Source organism: Oncorhynchus mykiss, chromosome 31 (genome assembly GCF_013265735.2).
Source record: "Oncorhynchus mykiss isolate Arlee chromosome 31, USDA_OmykA_1.1, whole genome shotgun sequence".
Taxonomy (NCBI): Eukaryota; Metazoa; Chordata; class Actinopteri; order Salmoniformes; family Salmonidae; genus Oncorhynchus; species Oncorhynchus mykiss.
The window spans coordinates 21633608-21651277 of record NC_050571.1 but is presented as its reverse complement, the minus strand read 5'-3'; the positions used below and the strand labels follow the sequence as shown (position 1 = coordinate 21651277).

Sequence of the window (17670 nt, the reverse complement as noted above, 5' to 3'; positions counted from 1 at the left end):
CCCCTTAGTGGAGAAAGATACATTGACATCAAATAAAAACCCATTGCTCCAAACCACTTCAATCTATAAACTATTACTCTTAAACATTCCATGACCTTCTGGAGAAGTTATAGCCTACTAATAGACATTCAGCCTACAGAGAGTTTATAGCTACATGTGAACTCACGTCAGAATGTGGTCCTCGTCTGTTCGGAGACTGGGGGTAGATGACGTCATGTGGGCCGTGCTGCGCCATGGGCTCATGGGCCAGGCTCTTCTGCAGGAGATCAGGGAGAAGGTAATTCTCATTGCATTCTGATCCTATAGCAATGAGCCTGTGTAGTGGCTGGCCACTCTTAAGGCCTGATGCCACACTGCTCTGCTAAGAGAAGAGACACAGCAAACAGTCGTATAATGCCTCGTTACTAATGCTTGCCTGCCTGTCTGACGTGAGTCATGTAACTCTGTATTCACAGTGTCACGGTAGCACTGTGTGGAGGAACAACAGCAGCATCTACAAAAAGAGTGTCATATGGCAGGTAGGCACTGTTTGGGTTTCCATGACACTAAGTGTCTAATGACAATCAAGGCGTTGTTTGAAGTGAAGTGGGAGAGGTAAACAAGCATATCAAGCCCTGCTTACACCATACCAAGTTGCATTTCATTCATTACTGGAGGTGGAGGAGGCTCTGAGGGGGCTGTGGGAGAGCAGTATCATCAATGGAGGTGGAGGAGGCTCTGAGGGGGCTGTGGGAGAGCAGTATCATCAATGGAGGTGGAGGAGGCTCTGAGGGGGCTGTGGGAGAGCAGTATCATCAATGGAGGTGGAGGAGGCTCTGAGGGGGCTGTGGGAGAGCACCATCAATGGAGATGGCGGAGGCTCTGAGGGGGCTGTGGGAGAGCAGCATCAATGGAGGTGGAGGAGGCTCTGATGGGGCTGTGGGAGAGCAGCATCAATGGAGGTGGCGGAGGCTCTGAGGGGGCTGTGGGAGAGCAGCATCAATGGAGGTGGCGGAGGCTCTGAGGGGGCTGTGGGAGAGCAGCATCATCACTGGGCTCTGCTCTGCTCCATGTACAGATGGAGGATATTAATTTGAGCCAGTTTACTAAAGCAGTAAAATAATCATGTGAACATGTGAACATTCATAGACATTTTTGTAGGGGCTTTTCATAATGGAAAGTCAAGTCTGAAATTTCAAAGTGGAAATTACAGTCGTGGCCAAAAGTTTTGAGAATGACACAAATATTAATTTCCAAAGTCTGCTGCTTCAGTGTCTTTAGATATTTTTTGTCAGATGTTACAATGGAATACTAAAGTATAATTACAAGCATTTCATAAGTGTCAAAGGCTTTTATTGACAATTATATGAAGTTGATGCAAAGAGTCAATATTTGCGGTGTTGACCCTTTTTATTCAAGACCTCTGAAAACTGCCATGGCATGCTGTCAATTAACTTCTGGTCTACATCCTGACTGATGGCAGCCCATTCTTGCATAATCAATGCTTGGAATTTGTAAGAATTTGAGGGTTGTTGTTTGTCCACCCGCCTCTTGAGGATTGACCACAAGTTCTCACTGGGATAAAGGTCTGGGGAGTTTCCTGGCCATGGACCCAAAATATCGATGTTTTGTTCCCCGAGCCACTTATTTATCACCTTTGCCTTATGGCAAGGTGCTTCATCATGCTGGAAAAGGCATTGTTCGTCACCAAACTGTTCCTGGATGGTTGGGAGAAGTTGCTCTCGGAGGATGTGTTGGTACCATTCTTTATTCATGGTTGTGTTCTTAAGCAAAATTGTGAGTGAGCCCACTCCCTTGGCTGAGAAGCAACCCCACACATGAATGGTCTCAGGATGCTTTACTGTTGGCAGGACACAGGACTGATGGTTTCGCTCACCTTGTCTTCTACGGACAAGCTTTTTTCCGGATGCCCCAAACAATCGGGAAGGGGATTCATCAGAGAGAAAATGACTTTACCTTTTGAGTCCTTTTGCAGAATATTGCAGAATATTAGTTTGTCCCTGATGTTTTTCCTGGAGAGAAGTGGCTTCTTTGCTGACCTTCTTGACACCAGGCCGTCCTCCAAAAGTCTTTGCCTCACTGTGTGTGCAGATGCACTCACACCTGCCTGCTGCTATTCCTGAGCAAGCTCTGTACTGGTGGTGCCCCGATCCCACAGCTGAATCAACTTTAGGAGACGGTCCTGGCGCTTGCTGGACTTTCTTGGGGCCCTGAAAGCCTTCTTCACAACAACTGAACCGCTCTCCTTGAAGTTCTTGATGATCCGATAAATGGTTGATTTAGGTGCAATCTTACTGGCAGCAATATCCTTGCCTGTGAAGCCCTTTTTCTGCAAAGCAATGATGACGGCACGTGTTTCCTTGCAGGTAACCGTGGTTGACAGAGGAAGAACAATGATTCCAAGCACCACCCTTATTTTGAAGCTTCCAATCTGTTATTCGAACTCAATCAGCATGACAAAGAAATCTCCAGCCTTGTCCTCGTCAACACTCACACCTGTGTTAACGAGAGAATCACTGACATGATGTCAGCTGGTCCTTTTGTGGCAGGGCTGAAATGCAGTGGAAATGTTTTTGGGGGATTCAGTTCATTTGCATGGCAAAGAGGGACTTTGCAATGAATTGCAATTCATCTGATCGCTATTCATAACATTCTGGAGTATATGCAAATTGCCATCATACAAACTGAGGCAGCAGACTTGTGAAAATTAATATTTGTGTCATTCTCAAAACTTTTGGCCACAACTGTACAAACTTCAGAAGCCTTTTAAAATCTCAAATACAAAAGTTGTCCTGCAACAGGGTGATCAAATTGGTTATTAGTTAGTAGCATCTGCTCCATGTGTTAGTTAGTATGCACAAAGTGCCCTTTAGTGTTTGTCATGAAAATGACACATGTGGGACTGGTGACAACCCTGAGCTCAAGTGGCTCTGGGTGCATCCCAAATGGACTAATGAAAAAAATACCAACATATAGTTTTGAGTGGATTTTCACTTTAAGCAGCCTATTACTCTGATATAATGAAGATGACACTGTAGTATGAACCTGACTTGACTGAAATTATTCATCTGTTTTCTAACTATATATCCATTAAAAGCATTGAAAATATTTATGTTCAATGTTGAGAGTTTGAGGAAGATTTGGTCTGAGTTTTCATCAAGTACAGAATTAATATCAGTGACAAGCGAGCTGTGTTGGTAAGAAAAGCAGCTGGCTGTGTTGGTAAAGTAAGCAGCTGGCTGTGTTGGGATGGAAAGCAGCTAGCTTAGCTCTCAAAGTTAATAAGTGAGTACTTTTTTCACTCCAAAATCTCCCAAAGAGGTCGTAGTGTATGGATGAGGTGTATGTATACCGGGGTCTGGTTAAGATTATGGTGGGGCTGCAGGACAATCCCATCAGGGGCTCCACGGAAGAACATTCCTTTCCCATTCAACGGAGACCTGGAGAAACAGACAACAGCAGTCAGAGAGCAGTGTTTTAATGGATAATGCTCTTGTTTTTTGCTCTATATGTTTTTTTTAAAGTATCAAATAAAATCAATGAATCAATAAATCAATCAAGGTGAACCCACCGGGTTTTCTCATCATCATCACTACTCCCAACTTCATCGCTAGAAGAGGAGTACTCTGTTGCCTTGACAAACGGACTGAGATTAGACGTAAGCCCAGAGAAGTGGCCGAAACCCTGAGAGAGAAACACAGAGAATCACATCAGAGATAGAACACCAGACATCAGGGATAGAACACCAGACATCAGGGATAGAACACCAGACATCAGGGATAGAACACCAGACATCAGGGATAGAACACCAGACATCAGGGATAGAACACCAGACATCAGGGATAGAACACCATACATCATATAGAGAACACCAGACATCAGAGATAGAACACCAGACATCATGGATAGAACATCAGACATCAGAGATAGAACAACAGACATCAGAGTAGGAACACCAGACATCATATAGAGAACACCAGACATCAGAGTAGGAACACTAGACATCATATAGAGAACACCAGACATCATATAGAGAACACCAGACATCATGGATAGAAAATCAGACATCAGGGATAGAACACCAGACATCATATAGAGAACACCAGACATCATGGATAGAACATCAGACATCAGAAATAGAACACCAGACATCAGAGATAGAACACCAGACATCAGAGTAGGAACACCAGACATCATATAGAGAACACCAGACATCAGAGTAGGAACACTAGACATCATATAGAGAACACCAGACATCAGGGATAGAACACCAGACATCAAATAGAGAACACCAGACATCATGGATAGAACATCAGACATCAGAGATAGAACACCAGACATCAGAGATAGAACACCAGACATCAGAGTAGGAACACCAGACATCATATAGAGAACACCAGACATCAGAGTAGGAACACTAGACATCATATAGAGAACACCAGACATCATATAGAGAACACCAGACATCATGGATAGAACATCAGACATCATATAGAGAACACCAGACATGAGAGATAGAACACCAGACATCAGAGATAGAACACCAGACATCAGAGATAGAACACCAGACATCAGAGATAGAACATCAGACATCATATAGAGAACACCAGACATCATGGATAGAACATCAGACATCATATAGAGAACGCCAGACATCAGAGATAGAACACCAGACATCAGAGATAGAACACCAGACATCAGAGATAGAACACCAGACATCAGAGTAGGAACACCAGACATCAGAGATAGGACACCAGACATCATATAGAGAACACCAGACATCATATAGAGAACACCAGACATCAGAGATAGAACACCAGACATCATGGATAGAACATCAGACATCAGAGATAGAACATCAGACATCAGAGATAGAACACCAGACATCAGAGATAGAACACCAGACATCAGAGATAGAACACCAGACATTAGAGTTCCTGAGACAGACAGGCAGACAGACAGGCAGGCAGACACGATTATGAAATAATACAGGACTGCTAATGCTAATCCAATACAGGAATAATTGTCAGTCCACATGAAGATGACAAGCAGGTATATGTTATTGAATAAAATACAATGACACCGTGTGTCCTTTGGAGGGAATCAGAGACAGGACAGGACTCCTCTGCTTCCCGTCGGAATGACCGGAATCTTAAATGGCATGCTGTACCTCTAATCTCAAATCATTAGGCCTAGTCATAACATGTAATATTTAGTTTAGAACGGATAAGCAAGAATAATACACTATTTAGACGTAAAGTTGAGTCAGAGGAGGAATTACAGCATTCTTAGTTTTCATGAAAGCAAACACAGATGTGAGAGATGGTCATACGGATTCTCCTCATTCACATCCAGAGCTAATCGGATTCATCTGTTCCTTATAGTTTTGTTTTTCAAACCAGACAGTAACAAACAACAGTAACCGACATCTGACAAACGTAGAGATGAGACCAACATGATGGCCTTCAAGCTCGGTGACCAAGATGTAAAGTGTTACAGATGTCGGTATTTTCCAGAACCACAGGGCAACGGGAGCCAATAAAGAAAATAACAACATGTCCCACGACAACAATTATGATAATCATGGCTGAAAACTACATTTTAAATCTGACGTATAATAGATGTGGAATAGTGTTCTAGATGCTAGGATGGTGACAGAAGACAGATACTTACATGTTGCTGAAGAAGGGCTCCAGGAGAATTCTCTTTGGACTTCTTGTACTGCTGAAGACGGCTCTGCAGCAGAGGGCTCTCCAGCTTGAAGTAACCTGATAGAGTAAAAAGACGTGTTTCAAATCTCCCATCTCACTATGTTGTACACTCTTGCTAAACATTACCAGAGCCATACAGATACTGTAGTTAGCTTTGGTGGCTCATTATGGGAGCTTTCCTCAAACTATGTTATGGATTAAAGTTGTCAGTTGCCCCAAGACCTCAGTATGCTGCGTTAATATGATGAGCAAGTCCAGATATGGACTAAGGCATCAGGATATATTGTGAGGGCTTCCTTGTTTTCCCACTGGATTACTTCCTGAAAGCGACAATGTAATGAACTTGTAAAAGACTATAAATGTCAAATTCATTATCATTATTATGTCTATTTGAGCTAATGCTCCATCTTCATGTACAGTATAAGATTCCTTTGGAATTTAACCACGACATGTTAGCACATTTATTTACCATATTCGTGAACTGCTTTCTTAAAATTCCTCAGACAAGTAATTGTGAAAAAGGGGAACTTTGAACACATTACCCAGTCTTTCTTTCCTTTTTTCCTTCTTATCCAAAAGGCAGTTCTTTTGAGAGTCTACCCATTAATTGTACTGGTTTTCCACACACCCAATCTACGACAGGGCCTGTTGCTCACTAACACGCCCCCACCCAGACGCTCTCACAAACTCCCACACACATACAACCTCACCCAACCTCCTTCCCACAAACCCACACCCACCCACACTCCCTCACCCACCCACACTCCCTCACGCACACTCCCTCTTTCACCCACACCCCCACACCCATACTCCCTCACCGACACCCAGTCACCCACACACCCTCACGTGAAACTTAAAGGCTCAGTGTAGTCAAAAATGTTTCTGTGTTTTATATACAGTACAATTCAAAAGTTTGGACACACCTACTCATTCAAGGGTTTTTCATTATTTTTCCTCTTTCCTACATTGTAGAATAATAGTGAAGACATCAAAACTATGAAATAACACTTATGGAATCATGTAGTAACCAAAAAAGTGATAAAAAAATAAAAAATATATATTTGAGATTCCTCAAAGTAGCCACCCTTTGCCTTGATGACAGCTTTGCACACTCTTGGCATTCTCTCAACCAGCTTCACGAGGTAGTCACCTGGAATGCATTTCAATTAACAGGTGTGCCTTGTAAAAAGTATACAGAAGAAAGCCCTATTTGGTAAAGACCAAGTCCATATTATGGCAAGAACAGCTCAAATAAGCAGAGAAACGACAGTCCATCATTACTTTAAGACATGAAGGTCAGACAATGCGAAAATTTCAAGCTTTGAAAGTTTTCACGCGCAGTCGCAAAAACCATCAAGCGCTATGATGAAACTGGCTCTCATGAGGACCGCCACAGGAAAGGAAGACCCAGAGTTACCTCAGCTGCAGAGGATAAGTTCATTACTGTTATCTGCACCTCAGATTGTAGCCCAAATAAATGCCTCACAGAGTTCAAGTAACAGAGACTGCGTGAATAGGCCTTCATGGTCAAATTGCTGCAAAAAAACACTACTAAAGGATACCAATAATAAGAAGAGACTTGCTTGGGCCAAGAAACACGACCAATGGACATTAGACCGGTGAAAATCTGTCCTTTGGTCCGATGAGTTCAAATTTGAGATTTTTGGTTCCAACTGCAGTGTCATTGTGAGACCCATAGTAGGTGAGCGGATGATCTCTGCATGTGTGGTTCCCACCGTGAAGCATGGAGGAGGTATGATGGTGTGGGGGTGCTTTGCAGTGACACAATCTGTGATTTATTTAGAATTCAAGGCACACTTAACCAGCATGGATACCACAGCATTCTGCAGTGATACGCCAGTCCTTCTGGTTTGAGCTTAGTGGGAATATCATTTGTTTTTTAACAGGACAATGACCCAACAAACCTCCAAGCTGTGCAAGGGCTATTTGACCAAGAAGAAGAGTGATGGAGTGCTGTATCAGATGACCTGGCCTCCACAATCACCCGACCTCAACCCAATTGAGATGATTTGGGATGAGTTGGACAGCAGAGTGAAGGAAAAGCAGCCAACGAGTGCTCAGCATATATGAGAACACCTTCAAGACTGTTTGAAAAGCATTCCAGGTGAAGCTGGCTAAGAGAATGCCAAGATTGTGCAAAGCTGTCATCAAGGCTGTCACAGGTTAGAGGTCATCATGGAGTGTTATCCCTGAAGGGCATCCTTGTGTTTTTAGTGTCCAGGTTTGGGATTATTGGGTTCACCTGGTTTAGGACTATTTAGGTTCCTGTATGGAACTGAGCCGGTTGCTCAGGTCTCTTGTCTTGTTTTGTGTTGTACGCATATGCACTTGCTTTGTTGTTTTTCCTGTGAATATTTCAGTTAACATTCTGGATTTACCCTCATCTCTGCCTGCTGTGCTTCTCTGTGCCTGGGTCCGAGTTCGTACTAGAGTTATTGTCACAGTAGACCTGAGCCAAAAATGGACCCAGCAGAGATTTCTCCGTCATCCGAGGGACACTTCGAGCTCCACCACTTACGGTCGGCTCTCACTCACTATGGAACTGTGATTGGTCGCCATGAGGCGCGGCTGAAGACATTGTCGGAGGATTTAGGAACTCTTGTGTTCACTCTGCCTACTGGACAGACAGAAGCAACGGTTGCTGTACCTGTGGTGGTTCCTAACCCTCCACTCTCTACCAGTTCATCATCTTCTTCCCCTTGGGAGCCTCATCTCCCGGCACTGGTGCGCTATGAGGGGCATCCTGGGAAGTGTCGTGGGTTCCTGCTCCAATGTTCGCTGGTCTTCGAGCTGCAGACATCAATGTTTCCCACCGAGCGTTCCAGAGTGGCATGTGTCATCTTCTTGCTCTCAGGACGGGCTCTGGCCTGGGCCACGGCCATATGGGAGCAGCAATCAGACATTTGTTTCAATTGGCAAAGCTTTACCCAGAAGATGAGGGTTTTTGATCACCACATCAGTGGCAGGAATGCTGCTCAAAGACTTATTGCGCTTTGACAGGGCAGCTGGAGCGTAGCGGATTACGCCATTGATTTTCGGACGCTCGCTGCTGAGAGCGGTTGGAATACAGAGGCACTTCACTCAGTCTTTCTGAATGGACTCAGCGCGGTTCTCAAGGATGAACTGGCTTCCCGGGACAACCCTGACACTCTAGAGGAGCTTATCGTTCTGGCCATCTGGATTGACAACTAGCTTCGGGAACGCCGTCATGAGAGGACGGAGGGATTCCGAGTTGGTTCCAGTGTTCTAGCTCCGCTTCGGGAGGCGATTCTTCTTTGGGCCATTGCAGTATGCTGGGCCTGCTGGCCGGGTATCCCGACATGCTGGGCCTGCTGGCCTGGTATCCCGTTCTCAATTCGGCTCTGGCTCCCCTTCATATCCTCAGAGGAGCCGGTGCAATTGGGATGCACCAGACTTTCCGCTCTGGAGAGAAGGAGCAGGATTAACGAGCAACGTTGCCTTTACTGTGGACAGTCTGGACATTTCCGGGCCTCTTGTCCCGACCTGACGGGAGAATGGGATGACTCGTCAGTAAACTGGAGAATACTGGCGAGTCAGATACAGTCTCCAGCAGCCGACACAGCACGCACCTTGTTTCCGGCCAACCTGTGCTGGGACAATGGCAGTTGGACAATTCTGCTTTCATAGACTCTGGGGCTACCGGCTGTTTTCTGTATCGCACATTAGCTCGCCAACAGAGGCTGCCACTCACTAAGCTGGCCCCTCTGTTGTCGGTCACTGCGCTGGATGGTCAAACCATAGGGTCTGGGAAGGTGAAGCAACTCACCATGCCTATTCAGCTACAAGTTCTGGATGACCATGTGGAGCTTAACCAGTTTCATCTGGTGGACTGTCCTGAGCTTCCCCTGGTGCTTGGACATCCGTGGCTTTCCACATAATCCTCAGATTGACTGAGATGGAATCCTTCATGCCAGTTCACCTGCCAGCAACTCTCTCCAGACCTTTCCGGTCCTGATCATCTGGAGACTTCTGACTCTCCTGTGCCTCCGGCTGGGAGTGACAAGCCTGATCTTTCCTGTGTACCTCGGGATTACTGAGATTTGGGTCAGGCCTTCAGCAAACAAAGGGCCAGCAAACTACCTCCTCACAAGCCCTACGATCGTGCCATCAACCTCCTGCGTCCAGGCCAGATGGTCTGGCTGTCTCCTAGGGACCTGCCTCTACGCATGGAGTCTTAGAAGTTGGCACCCTGGTACGTTGGGCCATTCAAGATTCTACTGCGCATCAATCCAGTGGCCTACCGTCTTCATCTTCCCCGGTCCATGAGGGTTCATCCCACCTTCCACATCTCCAGACTCAAGCCTGTGGTATCCAGTCCTCTGGTTCCGGCCCCTCGGCCTCCACCTCGGCCTTGCATGATAGTGGGACAACCAGCCTACACGGTGCGATGCATCCTGTCCAGTCATCAGATCCGGTGGGGGACTCAGTATCTTGTGGACTGGGAGGGATACAGCCCTGAGGAACAGTCCTGGGTTCCGGCCCGGGACAGTTTGGACCCCGAACTCATTCGGTACTTCCGCCGACGTCCAGCTACCGAGAGCCGTTCCTTGGGGGGGGGGGGGGGTCCTGTCACAGGTTAGAGGTCATCATGGAGTGTTATCTGGGAGGGAGCCACTGGATGGCGTCCTTATGTTTCTAGTGTCCAAGTGAGCCTGATTGGGATTATTGGGTTCACCTGGTTTAGGACTATTTAGGTTCCTGTATGGAACTGAGCCGGTTGCTCAGGTCTCTTGTCTTGTTTTGTGTTGTACGCATGTGCACTTGCTTTGTTGTTTTTCCTGTGAATACTTCAGTTAACATTCTGGATTTACCCTCATCTCTGCCTGCTGTGCTTCTCTGCACCTGATAATGCGTTAATGGTTACATTTTTAATGCTGTAGATTTGTTTGATGCCATTAACGCATTTGCTTAATTCAAGCCCTGGCAGACGATGTGCTAGCTAGCTACTTGTATGAATGAATGATGGAGAATGCTAGTAAGGGCCTTTAAAATTTCAATTTCAAATCACTCCTAGAAGGCTCTATGTGTAAAACCAAAGTAATTTGCATCTACTGCAAGGCAGAATGAGTTTATTACCGAAGTTATGGGGGGTTTTCGTTGTCATTTACAAGCAAAATATACTGTTGAGGCCGGCAATACAAGTAACGTTATTAGTAGCAATGGAGGACATCTTCGGCAGGCTAAGCTAGAAGAGTGTGCACGCGGGAGGCCTATAGACAAGCAGCAAGCTAACACAAGCATGGATAGCAACAGCTTGCAGGCCAGTCCACATTGTGGAGAACGAAGGCATGAGGGGTTATCATACGGATAGCGTCGAAGGACTCAAGGCATGAGTTATCCTCGAGAGCCACCGTTGTTACAAAAATACACTACCTTGGGGTTACTGCGCACCACATCGAAGAAAACTGGAAACTGCATTCACACGCTCTGGCCTTAATTATTAAATTAATGAAGACAGAAGAGAGGCACTATACTGAAACGTTCGCCGGGCATTTCATGGAACATTGAAAACAAAGTTACCACGTGTTACCAAGGAACATGATTGCAGCTGCAAAACATCTGCGTATTAAACACCTGCCCTGCACAGCGCAAAGTCTCCAAAGGTCCATCAATGTCCCTACAGAACAGCGGGTCCGACAATGCCCTTGCCAAATGCCGAAAAATTATTGGCCATTTCAAACACAGCCCACCAAACGCTGCAGAGCTAGGACAACAGCAAGTTGCAAAATAAGGAGTCACTTGCACAAGATGTCACAACTGTCACGACTTCCACCGAAGGTGGCTCCTCTCCCTATTTAGGCGGTCCTCGGCGGTCGTCGTCGCCGGCCTACTTGCTGCCACCGATCCATTTTTCCTTTTCGTTTGTGTCTGTCTGTTTTTTTCTTTACACTTGTGTCCTATTAGTTTATTTCGGTGGGTTTATTAACCTGCCATTCTTTGTGCAGGATTTTTTACTGTTGTTGCTATGTTATAGGGGTGCGTGTTTGCGCCACAGGGTTTTCTTTTCACGGTCGTTGTACCGTTTTGGACTGTAATTAGGAGTAGAGGTTTCTCCTCCTTGTTTTGCGGTTATTCCCCGTGTGTGGCGACTTCATTTGGGCATGTTCCTCCACCTGTTGTTGTTGAGTTGGGGCTTCTAATAAACGATTGTGCTACTGGGACTTCCTTGCTCTCCTGCTCCTGACTCCTGCACCTCCCTCCTCTTAGGAGGCACGTAACAACAACAAGATGGAATTCCACTCTGGAAATGGTAAAGCTTGCCCACCGAAACCAACAACAACTGAGAGATGCTCTGGCCCAACATAAAATGAACATCACCATGCCAACCACAGCTGAACTGGAGAAACTGGAGGCACTACTAGAGCCCTGCAGTTTATATTCTCTATTTCACTATTAGTGTGTTATTATAAGATATTGTGTGTGTAGGTGTGAGTGTGTGTGCGTGTGCGTGTGCGTGTGTGTGTGTGTGTGTGTGTGTGTGTGTGTGTGTGAGAGAGAGAATGTGTCTCTCACAATTGACTGAAGTGATTTTGAATAGCTTTTCATGCAGGTACTTGACTGAAATTCTGGGAGGAGAGAAGTACATTTCCTGCTCAGTGGTGTTGCCTGCTTTGTGTCATCTCCATCGAGTGGTGGAGAGCTTGGATGATGACCATGATTCAAGCTAACATTCACAACAGAACTGGAGACACACAATGAAAATACAAACCTCACATGGCTGAAGATCGCCACAGCACTCGACCCAAGGTTTAAGGACCTGAAATGCCTTCCCAGAACTGAGAGGGGTGAGGTGTGGGCTTTGGTCAGCATCTTGCTGAAGGAAGAGAGGCGCAATACACTGCTTTTTGAAAAATAAAAAATATTTATTTAGCACCAAATTTGAGCAAATATAAAAATATGTGATTAATCGCGATTCTATAGTTAATTATTTTAATCGTTTGATAACCCTAATATATTTACAAAAAAATAAGTATGGAAGATTGGAAGATGCAGACAATTACATTGATGGAAGCTACAATCTATCTGTAATATTAAAGCTGATCTACTCCCTAAAAAATGCTAAAATTCACAGCAAGCTACTTAATTGTTACCCAGAAATGATTTGATATTGAAATAAAAACGTCTGCATTGGAGCTTTAAAACAATTGTTTAGTTTCAAAGCTAAACAGTAAGCCAGTGGCCCTGTGCATGGTCACACTTTCAACTCACGAGGGAAAAACCCCTGACAGGATGTTTAGGTTTCAGTGACACATTTCCTGTGTATTGTGGTTATAGCCTGATTTGTAGACACCCAATGCGTTCACACAGGCTGTAGTTCACCATGTAGAAACACTATGCAGCTGATGGATCTACATATGTGCTATGTGAACCCATCTCTAGTGAATGGTTGAAGGAGAGAGAGAGAGACAAGAGAGAGAGTGATTGTTGAGGACACAGACCTGACTGGGAGCTGCTACTGGAGCTGCCATGAGAGGACATGGACTTCCCACCCTTCTCCGCAGGAGACTGAGGGGCCCCACTGGACAGCAGAGAAAGAGAGAGAAGAGTGAGAGAAAGAGAAGAGAAAGAGAAGAGTGAGAGAAAGTGAGAGAGAACGAGAGAGAGCGGGAGAGGGAAAGAGAAAGAGAGAAAAAGTGAGAGAGGCAGATGACAAGAATCAGACAATGTCATGCTCTATACTTCAAATGGTGTCTCAGAGATATATAATGTTCTGTCATGGGTCCTGTCAAAGCTGACTATGGATTATCCACCCTGTAACTGGTAGTACTGCTCACTGCTCACTGACACTGAATGATGTGTGATGTGGTAACAAACGTACCTCAACCCTGTCCGGTGATGATTCATCAGCTCTTTGCAATATGATTTGGATGTTGTACGCTCCGGAACCTTCAAAAATATCATTTTGACATGTGAGGGTACAGTATACAGTGGAGTAAAGTACTTAAGTACAAAAACTTGAAAGTACTACTGAATATGTTTTTTGGGGGTATCGGTACTTTACTGTTCATATTTTTATCAACTTTTACTTTTACTTCACTACATTCCTAAACAAAATTATGTACCTTTTACTCCTTACATTCTCCCTGACACCCAAAAGTACTCGTTACATTTTGAATGCTTAGCAGAACAGGAAAATGGTCTAATTCACACGCTCATCAAGAAAACATCCCTGGTCATCCCTACTGCCTCTGATCTGGCGGACTCACTAAACACATGCTTTATTTGTAAATTATGTCTAAGCGTTGGAGAGTGCCCCTGGCTATCCATAAATGTAAACATAAATGACAAATGGTGCTTAATATAAGGAATTTGAAATTAATTCATACTTTTGATACTTAAGTATATTTTAGCAACTATATTTACTTTTGATTTACGGTTGATTTTTACTCAAGTAGGATTTTACTGGGTGACTTTCACCTTTACTTGAGTCATGTTCTATTAAGGTATCTTTAAATTTACTCAAGTATGGCAATTGGGTACTTTTTCCACAACTGACAGTATATGCCTGACTACCTTGCACAAAGCATCACAACATTAGGACATATTAGGACATTCTAAAACACTGCATGCTCTGTGGGACTCCAGAAATGTAACTGATCCTAACCGCCAACCTGGACTGTATCATTTACTATAGAGGATGCGGATACAAACTTTAGGAGAACACATGAGAAGAAGCCTGTGAAGCAGGCAATCAGGTCTTGTGTTCATTCTTTCTCAATGTGGTCCCCAACAGCTGTCAACATTTTCACCTTTTTCTCATGTCATATCATCGCACAAGAGGAAAGGAAGACAACACCCATTGAAAGAGGAAATCATTCTGAAAATGACTACTTTAACTACTGACATCCCTTCAACAGGGCTTACTGGCAGCTGCATGTCCCTGAGTTTCTCACATATGTTTTTGAAATTATTTCTGTGATGAATGCAACAAGAAAACTTGTAAGCAATTAAAGCACATCAACTCCATATTCCCATATCAAGCAGTAACAAAACACTAGAGTGCTGTATCCTAAGGATACACATCTCTGCTTTTATTAGAGGAACTAGAGATATGTTTCTGGAAACAGAATGTGTATCACATCGTTGAATGAGTTTGTTGTTAGTCAGGGGTGCCATAGGAAGCTTGAGGGCACTGCCACATTCCTCTTCCTTTATGTTGGCATGACTAACATCACCAAAAAAAACAACTTCAAACCTCCCTGAAAGATAACACTGCCACATGGGGTTATACACATACACACATGGGGTCTCACCAGGCACACACACACACAGACATACCACAGAAACCCAAACACAAATATACACACACATACTGTACAATACACTCACACACATGCATGGGCTGACTCATATCCTGCAGTCCCTGGTTATATCCATAGGGTGGGCGGATTAAGGTTAATTAAATATTGTGTGGATGAAGGGCAGATGGATGGTGGCCGTGTTGAATAAAGAGAAAACAAGGCATTAAAAATCCATAAATGTATAATTATTGTGCAATTCATATCTATAGGCTACATGGAGGTTTTCCTTTCATTATTTTTTATCTGCCGTTAGTGTGTAGCCTAAGTTTAAGCTTAAGGGCCTAACAGTAGCGTGGCAAATACACACCAATTGCCAAATGCTTTCGGGAACTTGGGCATAAAAGGTTCACTTCCATCCACTGAGGGAAAAAGGACAATGCCAGAGTTAAATTCAATAAGGGCAAGATTCAGTCTTAAGACATTTAAGCCTTACTTACACAGCCATTCTTACGCACCTCTCACTAGTTGGTATCTGACTTACCTCATTAAGATGCGTAATGTGCTTTGCAGGCGTGGTTCCCTTGTGCACGCTGAATGCATTTAATTCAACCACTGAAAACCCTCCCACTTGCTGGCCAAAGATTTTCCATAGAGTTTTCATTCAATAGCATTTTCAGTACGTTTATGTTAAACCATCCCTTTAAACATGGGTGTATATTTAATTAGACATTTCTCAACAGACTCAATAGATTACATCGAGAGAACGGGTTCAGAATATAGGTATCAATGAAAGAAAGCCACCTATTCATCTCTGTTTCAGCACCAACTGGTAGATTTAATAATACTCTTGATTTTGTAGATTATTTAGGCACATTTTGTGGTTATGAAAGTGTGTATGAATCATTAAAAAAAACATGTTTTGAGAGCTTTTATTCACAAAATATAATAATGAATAAAAAATACTATGTATTGATTCATCCCGAAAGTTGTCATATTCAAGTTCAATCCATGAAATACTGCAAGGTTGAAAAAAGTGTACAATAAAATAGTCCTATAAATCTACACTAATCCTCCCTAATCATGGCTAGGATGCGGGGATTGAGCTTGGGCCGATTCCGGTGTGAGTTATCTGACCCAAATGTATTACTTGGGTCTTGGGCCGATTGGGGCTACTCTCTGGCAGATGATTACACGGGCTGCTTTGTCACGCCCTGACCTTAGTTATCTTAGTTTTCTTTATTATTTTGGTTAGGTCAGGGTGTGACGAGGGTGGTATGTGTGTTCTTGTCTTGTCTAGGGTTTTTTATATTTCTATGGGGTTTTGGTATGTCTATGTATATGTAGGTCTATGGTGGCCTGAATTGGTTCCCAATCAGAGACAGCTGTCTCTGATTGGGGATCCTATTTTGGTTGCCATTTCCCATTTTGGTTTTGTGGGTTATTGTCTATGTGTAGTTGCATGTCAGCACTCAGTTATTTATAGCTTCACGTTCGTTTTGTTTTGTTACGAAGTGTTCTTCGTTTGAATAAAATAATCATGTATTCCAATCACGCTGCGCCTTGGTCTCCTCGTTATGACCAACGTGACATGCTTTATATAATTAACATTTCATTACTTATTTTTCCATATTGCTCATTGTTTATGTGATTAAACAATACAATTAACATTTCAATGAAACTCTTTAAGTTGTATTTTAGTATTTTGATACTTTGTGCAAGGCCATTGATAAGCATTAACAACTATGTGGATGGAGTCTCCCGAGTGGCACAGCGGTCTAAGACACTGCATCGCAATGCAAACTGCTTTGCTACAGATGCTAGTTTGATACCCGTGGCAGCCATGGCCCAGCGTTAGGGGAGGGTTTGACCAGTCGGGATGTCCTTGTCCCAACGCGCTGTAGCGTCTCCTGTGGCAGGCCAGGCACATGCACGCTGACCCAGTCACCAGGTGTACGGTGTTTCCTCTGACATTTTTTTTAAATGCATAAAATATATAATAGTAATGTTTAAAATTGGGAAATTTTGTATACATTTATTTAAATTAGCATGCTACCGGTAGACGGAAACCACCTGATGTACTTGGGTTGATTCTTGGCAGTCATTCATTTGGGTTCCGGGCCGAGTCCGATTCAATCAATTCCCGGCCCTCAGGAAGAGGGACGCTTCTGGGTTGATTCCTCATTGCTAGCTGGGTCGGCCCTACAGAAGCCTATAACTTGGGTCTAAAAATGTTATCCACGCAATTTATGAGGGCACACATTATAAATTCTGAATAATGTCACAGCTATTTATGGCTTACTTCACTGTGGAAATGGGACTGTAATACATGTCATGTGTGATTTGATTTTCAATTTGTTTCCATGACTAGTTTCAACTTCGTCTCCAGGGATCATAAGGGAAAATGATCTAAAACAAGTGTCATTTATATTTACAATTCATTTATCCAAATGGATTACTCATTTACCTAGCTCTTATCAAGTTGTAAAGTACAGTGCATGGAGAATGCTGTTATGGTATATCGGAAAAAATCAAGTAGAGTATTTTCCTACTTGGAACCGGTATGTTTTCTAGACCTTATTCATGGTTTCCTCACGCTTAAAGGTGGTGGAATTAAGTCAAGGTCAGCGGTGTTGACACACCTCCGCCACATCTTCATTTATTAGATCTCCACCCCA

At 43.8% G+C, this 17670-nt stretch overlaps 1 protein-coding gene across 6 annotated transcripts in view; it reads right to left on the bottom strand.

Moving 5' to 3' along the window:
- Positions 1–17670, bottom strand: part of LOC110504401 (mitogen-activated protein kinase kinase kinase kinase 4) — a 132099-nt gene that overhangs the window by 39421 nt on the left and 75008 nt on the right. For 2 of the 6 annotated variants that reach the window (XM_036970522.1, XM_036970523.1), the window contains exons 18-23: positions 13573–13640; positions 13193–13272; positions 5674–5768; positions 3572–3684; positions 3353–3440; positions 167–361 (exon numbers count right to left, since the gene is read on the bottom strand). In XM_036970522.1, coding sequence (XP_036826417.1) covers positions 167–361; positions 3353–3440; positions 3572–3684; positions 5674–5768; positions 13193–13272; positions 13573–13640 — 639 coding nt within the window. Of the gene's footprint in view, positions 1–166; positions 362–3352; positions 3441–3571; positions 3685–5673; positions 5769–13192; positions 13273–13572; positions 13641–17670 lie in introns of those variants that run through there. The other 4 variants (XM_036970524.1, XM_036970526.1, XR_005041263.1 and 1 more) reach the window with 4 other exon arrangements.